This window comes from Triplophysa rosa, linkage group LG22 (genome assembly GCF_024868665.1).
Source record: "Triplophysa rosa linkage group LG22, Trosa_1v2, whole genome shotgun sequence".
Lineage (NCBI taxonomy): Eukaryota > Metazoa > Chordata > Actinopteri > Cypriniformes > Nemacheilidae > Triplophysa > Triplophysa rosa.
This window is the reverse complement of record NC_079911.1, coordinates 14,395,391-14,404,300: the sequence shown is the minus strand read 5'-3', so window position 1 is coordinate 14,404,300 and position 8,910 is coordinate 14,395,391. Positions and strand designations below refer to the sequence as shown.

Below are 8,910 nucleotides of genomic sequence, written 5' to 3'. Positions count from 1 at the left end.
CATTTTAGCTTTCCATTCATCCTTTTAGTTGTCCAATATGAAATAATCATCAGTTTAATGCAGTGTATTTCGGTGAAACGCAGCACTTTCTTCAAGATTTAAGAAGCCGGGTGCACCGAGATTAGAAACAATTTGAAACATATCCGCATGTCAAATAGTTTGTAAATCTCTTCAGACTTGGCTTTCTAAATGTGTACTTAATACTTTCAATAAAACAAATGTGTGGCATGTGTACCTAAATATTTCCAGCTGGCCTCCACGCGAACATTTGCTGTCAGCGTTATTTCACTAGAGGGAGACATTATCACACAATTTCTACAAATTATCGCTAATAGTTACACTTTATAATTTGTAGAAATGTTGTCTGCGTTTTTAAAAATATATTTGCCATATTATGCAAGACTCATACGTATAATTAAATGAGTATTGGTGACGTATTGTAGACTTTACTTTCTATGTTCACCTTCAAGCTGTAATAATGAAATAACGTATATGAGAAAGAAATATGCAATTCTGTGTTTCATGCTGTGTGTGTTTTTTTTTTAAGAAATTCAATTCTAAAGGAATAAAATTCCTTTTTGTAAATATCATATTGTATATATGATAGGCTTTAGGGTAAGGCATTTTTTTTCATTTAAAACTGTTAATTGCTCTGACTGCATTTTTATTTATTTGTTTATTTATTCATATTCTATTTTGTATTATTTAACTTTTTCAATTAAAGTAAACTAAATTAGATTTTTTTTATTTTTGCGACTTTTATTTTGAAAGTTATGTGCGCGCACTATCCCGGTAGTAAAATAATTTCAGAAGCTTGTGCCTGTACACAACTGAAAAAACCATCCGCAGTTATTAATGAAAAAGCGACCAAATGAATAATTAGCAAATCATTTTAAACAATCCATTACAAAATACACGTATTGCAGAATATAAAGCAGCTAGTCGGTGAACGGAACGGAATTGTATTGATGTGGAATCGGACCAGTTGTTAATACAAAAAGGATTTCAGTCCAGCACAAGGTGTCGGGATGAGCTTCTTCAGTTTCGGACAGAGTGCTGAAATTGACATAGTTCTGAATGATGCCGAGACGAGAAAAAAGGTGGAGCACAAAACAGAGGATGGAAAAAAGGACAAATATTTTCTGTTCTACGACGGGGAGACAGTCTCTGGGAAAGTCAACGTAACCCTGAAAAATCCAGGGAAAAGGCTGGAACATCAAGGCATCAAAATTGAATTTATCGGCCAAATCGGTAATTAAAACGCTTGGATGAGCAATGCTTTACGACTGAATGCTGTGTTATTTTTTAACCGCTCATTAAAGATCAAGGTTTGGCATCGATCTGTGTTTGTATGGACGTGTTGCGCGCTCAATTCAGTCATGACAAATGCGTTTAGTAACGTTTATTTAATTAAGGGAATCCATAGAGTGAGAAATGAAATATGTTGAAGTGTCATGTTACAAACAGACAGTCTCGTGACAGATGACACATCCGTTGTAAAAGGCGGTAACTTTATTATCCACGGGCCCACACCGAGTGTATGTCACAGCCGGGCTCTCAATACTTCATACTGTTTGAGTAATTTACGTTAGCATTTAGGCAACATTTAGCTCCTTGTATAATCCTTGTGTATTTCTATAAGAAATTATAAAAAAAAGTTGGATTCTCAGATTTTTACCTTAAAATGTTTGTACTGCACTTACTAACCTTAGCCACATATGAACAAATAATAATGATATGCAATAGACACATCTTGAAATTAAACCTTAAATGCTTTAAGTAATATTTTTTTTGCTTTTGTGACTTGCTTATGTTTTTCCAGAGTTGTATTATGACAGAGGGAACCACCATGAGTTTGTCTCTCTGGTGAAGGATTTAGCTCGGCCTGGAGAAATGGCCCAATCCCAGACCTTTGATTTCGAGTTTACGCATGTGGAGAAACCATATGAATCCTACACTGGTCAAAATGTGAAACTTCGGTATGCATTTGCCATTTTTTAGCATCCTATGCTATAGTTCTATAGCATTAAAGTCATGGGTTTCTGTCCCGTACTGATACACCTTAAATGCAAGATAAGTTACTTTGGATAAAAGCATTAATCAAATACATAAATCTGATGTAAACATTTTATTTTAAGAAGGAATGTTGCATATGAGCTTTCCATACATTTAATACACCGTAAGTAGTAAATTGTAAAAGTTATTATACAGGTCGGTCATCTCTGATGGTGTTATATAATTGTGCATTTTTCCCTCAGTTATTTCCTGCGGGCCACGATCAGCAGGAGACTAAATGACATCAGCAAAGAGATGGACATTGTGGTGCACACGCTCAGTACGTATCCAGAGCTCAACTCCTCCATAAAGATGGAGGTGGGAATCGAGGACTGTCTGCACATTGAGTTTGAGTACAACAAGTCCAAGTAAGTCTGGTAAACGGCTACTGGCTCAGTGAACAAAATGCTTTCATACTAAAGTTAAAAGCTAAAATAATTTTACTTTAAAAGAAGTTAAAATTGAAACTAAAATAGTAAATGGTGCTGAATTTTGTCTCTGTTCTCCCTTTGTGCCAATATTTTTCTCCTAAAAATCTTTAAAATGGCAGGTATCACCTAAAAGATGTCATTGTGGGGAAGATCTATTTCCTGTTGGTGCGAATCAAGATCAAACATATGGAAATCGACATAATTAAACGCGAAACGACAGGGACGGGGCCAAATGTGTACCATGAAAACGACACCATTGCAAAATACGAGATTATGGATGGGGCACCTGTCCGAGGTCTGTAACTCTGAAGCTAACTTTATTTTTACTGCCTTATTTTTACTGCCATCATCAATTTTTAAATATTTACCGATCTCTGCTTTATTTAGGCGAATCCATCCCGATCCGTCTTTTCTTGGCTGGGTATGAGATGACTCCTACCATGAGAGACATTAATAAAAAGTTCTCTGTACGTTATTACCTGAACCTCGTGCTCATCGACGAAGAAGAGAGACGCTACTTCAAGCAACAGGTACAGTTTATTAGCAAATAAAAAGTCCATCCATCATTTGTCCTAGTTTGTGTATTAATGGACACTATGGATTTTCTAGGAGATCACGCTGTGGAGGAAAGGCGATATTGTAAGAAAGAGCATGTCCCACCATGCGGCCATTGCCTCTCAACGCTTTGAAGGTTCAGCAAGTGCAGAGAAAGCTCTCGCTCAGGCTAAAGAGGACAGCAACTAAACTCAACCACGTGAACCCATCATCTCGTGTGTGTATGTGCATGTGTTACAAAGAAAGTGCGTATGGATTTAAAGAAGGCCTGAGCTCCCAATGTTTTTGGGCAGTGTAAACGTAAGATTTTACATTCCTTAACAAATATAGTTTATTCTTACTGTAAGTACAGTAGCTTTTAAAAGGGATGGATAAGAAAAGCAAAATGCTTGATTCATAAAACCATGCTTCAATATTTACAAATTTGTCCTGGCGGCCACCGTGGAAATATCTTGCTCCTTGTATGTAATAGAAATTCATATAAGTTTTTAATATATCAACAGTCCATCTGGAAAACACAAACACATTCCATTCTCTAAATTCCACTTGCAGTCTTTTATAAAACCTGCGTTTAATATTCATATTGTTTTTCTTGCATTACATATACATTTATACAGTGTTCAGTTTCTGTTTCCGAAATAGCATAGAACAAATTCATATTTTTGTAGTGATTTCAAACTGTTGTCATGGAAAGAAAACCTTTTTTATACAGTATGCGTACCAGTCCATGCCTTTTTACTTCTGTTGCCATTCCTGAAGAGAGATTATGGGCTTCAGGGTTTTAGCCAATGTGAATCTTGTCTTAGGTGGTTACCCCAAACGCCATATCATCCCAAATATACCCCTATTTAGACTAAATTGTGTTTTGGCAAACAAACCAAATTATTGACACTGTGTAGCTGAACTAAAATGCACCTGTATTTTTGTTTAAACAGAACGTGTCTTGATAAGTGATAGTCTTAGCTCCTACACTTTCAAGTGTAAAGAGCATTTAAATTAAATTCAGTATTATGTTGGAGTTGGGGAAACAACAATTTTGGACCAAGTTGATTCCAATTGTCATAGACACAATTTTATTTTGGGCATTTTGTGTCATTATGACCAACATCAGAAATCATCTTTTTTTATGTTGTAGCGCTATTTAACAACCTATTAAAAAAACTCTGTAGCGGTCCAGCTTGATGAATTCTGACAGAGCGTGCGGTCTTGACTGTTTGAAAAACAGAAGTAGCATATAAAACGATTTACTGGAAGTGATGGAATTTGGCACTTTATGCCCATTTTCATAGAGCTGCAGCCTTTCAAATGAATGCTTTGTTAGTTACTCTCCAGTTGTAATTATTGCTTTTTGTCGTGTTTGGACTGGGGGTGTTTATCCATCCAAAAACATCCAGGATGAATCATCCTATGATGACCTGCTTTCTCTGGAGCTGTAATTTCAACAGATTGCTCTTTTGCTAGTACTTACATTTACTTAAGTGGAAAAATATCCTTGTGTCAGGGAACAAATATAAACTAAACCACAGTAAATCTAGCGTGTGCTTGCACACCATGGTCCGAATATTGGTTCCAAATTGCTGTGATGTTTGTGAAACTGTTCTGTCTACCTTCAGGAGCGACTGCATATATTTGCAGCTGTGTTTGGCCGATAGAGTAACCTCTTGCTTTTGATGTCAGGACGCAAGACGTAACAGCTAAGGCCTATATAGCACATGTATACAACTTCCACATGTAACTGATGTCATGGTTCATTGATCTGTCTCTTTGCAAAATAGTCATGACATTTGCCCTTCCTTTCTCTATGTGCCAGACTATGTTTACTGACTTAACATATGTGATTTTACAACTTAGCACTGTGTATCTTTTCAAAACAAAGAAGGAAATGTTTTCATTGTTTCTTAACATTCTTGACATTTATCATTGTGCAAAAACATGCTGCTTTATACAGCATTAGATAAACAACCATATTTCTATATTAATATTATGTATGTACAGTATATATTTACAGAAATGCAAGTATATGATTTTGAAATGGTTTAGAAATCGCTGATTGACAGCTCTAAGGTACTAGCAGAGTTTACAAAGGGGTTTCCAAGATCGTAGAGCTGAAATGTGCTAATGTAAAATAGGAAGAACATACAAGTGATCTAACTGCTTTCAGTTCTCTGTATACAGAATTTGTTTTTAACTCTGAACTGTCTCCTCACAAAAACTTCTAATGTTCCGTGTCCTCATTTTACCTGCATTGGAAGTCAGTTTAGGAAAATGTACATGTGCAAATATTTCAAAGAAGAGATAAAAGTTCAAATTGGTGGTGGTGATGTACATTATGTATACGAGGTGTGTTTTGCAAGCGATTACAAACAAAATGTAACTATAAACTGTTTTGATAAGTAAAATCCCAACAAAATGTGTTTTTTAAAGACTTTTAAGATTTTGTTAATATTAAATCTTAAGTCGATTTGTTAAGTTAGTTATTTAAAAGATACTGTAAAAAAGTAAACGATCTCGTTTGTCAGCCAGCAGTGCCACCTGATAAACACTAGAGGGAGGCCTGGCACCTTATTGAAGGGAGAAAAAACGTCATTTTCACAGATCAGTGGTATTTTTGCTTCATAGCCTATTACAGCGTTCATGGCACAGTGATTTGCAATACATACTGAGAAAATTATATGACCAACATGTAGCCTGCCTTCGTAATTACTTTGTGGAGTACGTTGCACATAAATTACTTGAATTTTCGTACATAAATTTCGTTTTAATATCTTATTGTTTGAAAAGTTGGCTACAGCCAACTAAAGACAGATCTGAGTTTTGAAGAGTGTGCGCACCTTGACTGAGGTAAGTTAGGCCTACTGTAGATGTTTGTGTCGATCGGCTCGCTGAGGTGCTGACGGCTGTATTTTCAGAGAGGGTAACCTGGATGATTATTGATCACATCTGTATCGAGACCTTTTCCTGTACAATTGCCAACATTTTTCCCAACATCTTTCTTTTTTTAACAGAACAAAAATGTATACAGGTTTTGAACAACTTGTGGGGGAGTAATTCATGACATCATTTTTGGGTGAAGCATCCCTTCAATTAATGACACCTCGTCAGTATTTTGTCATGTGGGGTATACATTCTGGATGTAGACACCAAAGACATTTATTTCAAAGCTTTTTTACAGTACATTATGTTCAGGTATATGTATTTATTAATTACAAAAAATGAGTGTATGCCTCATAACAATTAACCATGAATTAATTGCAGTAATCATGTTTTTTTTGTTTTTTTTTGTATTAAAACAACAGTAACAAAAAAATTACTATGGTCTCATAACCATAGTTTAACCATGGTATTTATAGTAAAACTATGGTAATACAAACGGTAATCAATTTGCCAAAGACTACAAAAAGGTACATTTTCTTATGGGTAGCCCTGTCAGCAAGACAAAGTCAACAGTAGCAAGGTAAAACCCAGCAGACTGAAACTGTTTTAAGGGTGTATCACAGGATAAACGCCAGCTGCAAAATCTAAGTCTCTGCCCCATTATTCAGACATAAGCCTGCGGTGTTGAGGTGTGGAGCTAATGGGTAGCTCCAGCTCCTCACCAATAACCACAGCAACCGCTCAAAGCGTATTGCTCAGCTGCGCTGCCCGGTTACCATGGCGACAAGACCTCCTTCATTCCGAGTCTTTTGACTGTATTGTGGAGGAGAGCTAAGGGAGGGCGAGTCTTTCCCGGACAAAATCAGGTCATTGTAGTTTTTAAACATCATCCCATTTAGTTGTACAGCTAATGTAAAGAGGGTGGGATGTGAATTTGGGGAACAGGAGGAGATATTCTGCGATAATTTATTAGTAAGCAAAGTATAACGGTTTAAAAAAATAACAATTCATATATTTTTATTTGGGAATGGATCTTTTGCAGAGAGTCAGTCTGTTTAAACAACTAAAAAATAAAACCTGTGATTAATGATCACAGTTTTGTAGATGTTGAGTAGCCTGCATTAGTGAAGATTGACACTCCCACGGGAGATGATGTCATATTTGTCTTTGAGCTTTGCAGACAGTTCCTCCCCCTCCATAAAGACCATCTACTGTTAGTTTCTACTCCATTTTCTTTCTTATTAACCATTAAAAGACTTGCGTGGTCCTTTTAAGTCTATTAAGCAGAATAGTGCCTTACGGACATATTAAGCCAACAAATGTTCATAAATGACAAAGCACGATAATAAAGTATTATGCTATTTATTTAAAACAATATTCAACTTTGCTAGCCATTATTACTAGTACGCTTGCATTTGTAGTTTGGTCACGCTGCATGTTTCAGACAGCACATTCAACTGCTACGTCTACAAATGCAATACACTTCTGTGGCATGGGAAGGAAGCTTTGCTACGTAAGGAATAGACATCCTGTGATGTCAACGCACTATTAATGCAGCGTGTGCCACAGTCGTGTTATTCACAAAACCTAGAAAGCATTGTCTGTAATCCGCAAAATCAGATGCTAATCCTCAGAATATGGGGAGCCAATTGTAAGCAGCTGGTTTGCATGCAAACACACAATTATTTGTGTATGACCCAGGAAGGCGTCACTATGTGCTTGTGTGAGGCTGTTTATAGTCTGAGGCACAGATTAAAACCCTTGAAAGATTAAGGCCAGCAGGGATAGTGGCGTTACACACAGGAGGTGTGTGTATGTGACGTACGCGGAGATTCAGCAATACTGTGACCAAACTGAACAGGCAGTCCTCTTTATGCCCCATCAGTTCATATAAGCCATGGTCTTTGTGTCAGTCTGCATTTGACTCAGCTTTTTTCATTCACTGGATAGCTTATAGATAAATCTTAATGGAAGTGAACATGATCATATTAAAGAAACATTTTTTGCTTTTGACTTGTAGCTCACTTTTTAATTCAACTTATTTGTTATGGTTTCATTCCTTTCAATATTTAACTTCATTTTAATACATTTTTAATAATTAAAGAGTTTATTTGCAAAAACATAGCTACATTTAAAAATATTGTCAAACATTTTCAAAACTCATGTTTAGTTTATTATGTTATCATGTTTTTATTGTGTTTTGTTGTGTAAGCTGTATTTGTTTGTTATTATTACTTAAGCAATACAACCCAACTGCAGTTTGATTGATATTAATCGGAATCAGGGGTGTAGCCAGAACTTTTTTTTTAGAGGTGGCCAGGTAAGACCCAGTGATTTTATTAGGGTGACCAAAAAATCCTTACAGACAGAAATTCTTTAACGTCTACTGTAATTTACACCAATTCTTCATTACACATAGTTTTCTGGTCAAAAACATACACAAAGAATGTAACGTAAACAATTTATTTGCAATGCTTTCATGTGCTAACATTATTTTAAAATAATTTGCTAGCCATCATTTGAAGTAAGTTAGCATTTTTTATAGAAAATAAACATTGCTGTACACCCACTTAAACTTTCGCGAAAATGTAATTAATGAATGTAATCCAGTTAAACAAGACTGATTTTACTGACCTGATCCTTCTGCTCGTGATGAACTTCCATGGTACACAGACGGTACACTGTCACGAAGCGTTTAGCAGCTGTTCAGCTATAGCGCTCAGACTGCTTGCGTCAGTGCATCAGCGTATGACATCATATTAATGCGAGAGTAATGTTCTCGCGTTACTTTCAGTGCATACGATAAATGATCTGCGCAGCACTCCATAAACTCTGACACGCATCTTAAAACTGCTTCGCACAACAGAGGTGGCCAGATAGGTGGCCATCGATCATTCAGGGGTAGCCGTGGCCACCCATGGCCACCATGTAGCTACGCCCCTGATTGGAATGCACAAAAAATACGATATCTGTTTTTGCAAATGAATTCTTCAAT

At 36.3% G+C, this 8,910-nt stretch overlaps 1 protein-coding gene across 1 annotated transcript; it reads left to right on the top strand.

Annotated features, from left to right (window-relative positions):
• Nucleotides 1-804: 804 nt before the first annotated feature.
• On the top strand, nt 805-5,353 carry vps26bl (vacuolar protein sorting 26 homolog B, like). Its single transcript, XM_057321230.1, has 6 exons — nt 805-1,251; nt 1,823-1,979; nt 2,259-2,423; nt 2,606-2,781; nt 2,874-3,016; nt 3,096-5,353. Exons 1-6 carry the CDS (start codon nt 1,029-1,031, stop codon nt 3,228-3,230), a joined length of 999 nt encoding a protein of 332 aa, XP_057177213.1. The 5' UTR covers nt 805-1,028; the 3' UTR covers nt 3,231-5,353.
• Nucleotides 5,354-8,910: the final 3,557 nt, after the last annotated feature.

Coding starts and splice junctions, on each gene's coding strand:
- vps26bl (XM_057321230.1), top strand. CDS start 1,029: ATGAGCTTCTTCAGTTTCGGACAGAGTGCTGAAATTGACATAGTTCTG. Junction 1,252..1,822: donor TGAATTTATCGGCCAAATCG/GTAATTAAAACG, acceptor ATGTTTTTCCAG/AGTTGTATTATGACAGAGGG. Junction 2,424..2,605: donor TTTGAGTACAACAAGTCCAA/GTAAGTCTGGTA, acceptor TTAAAATGGCAG/GTATCACCTAAAAGATGTCA.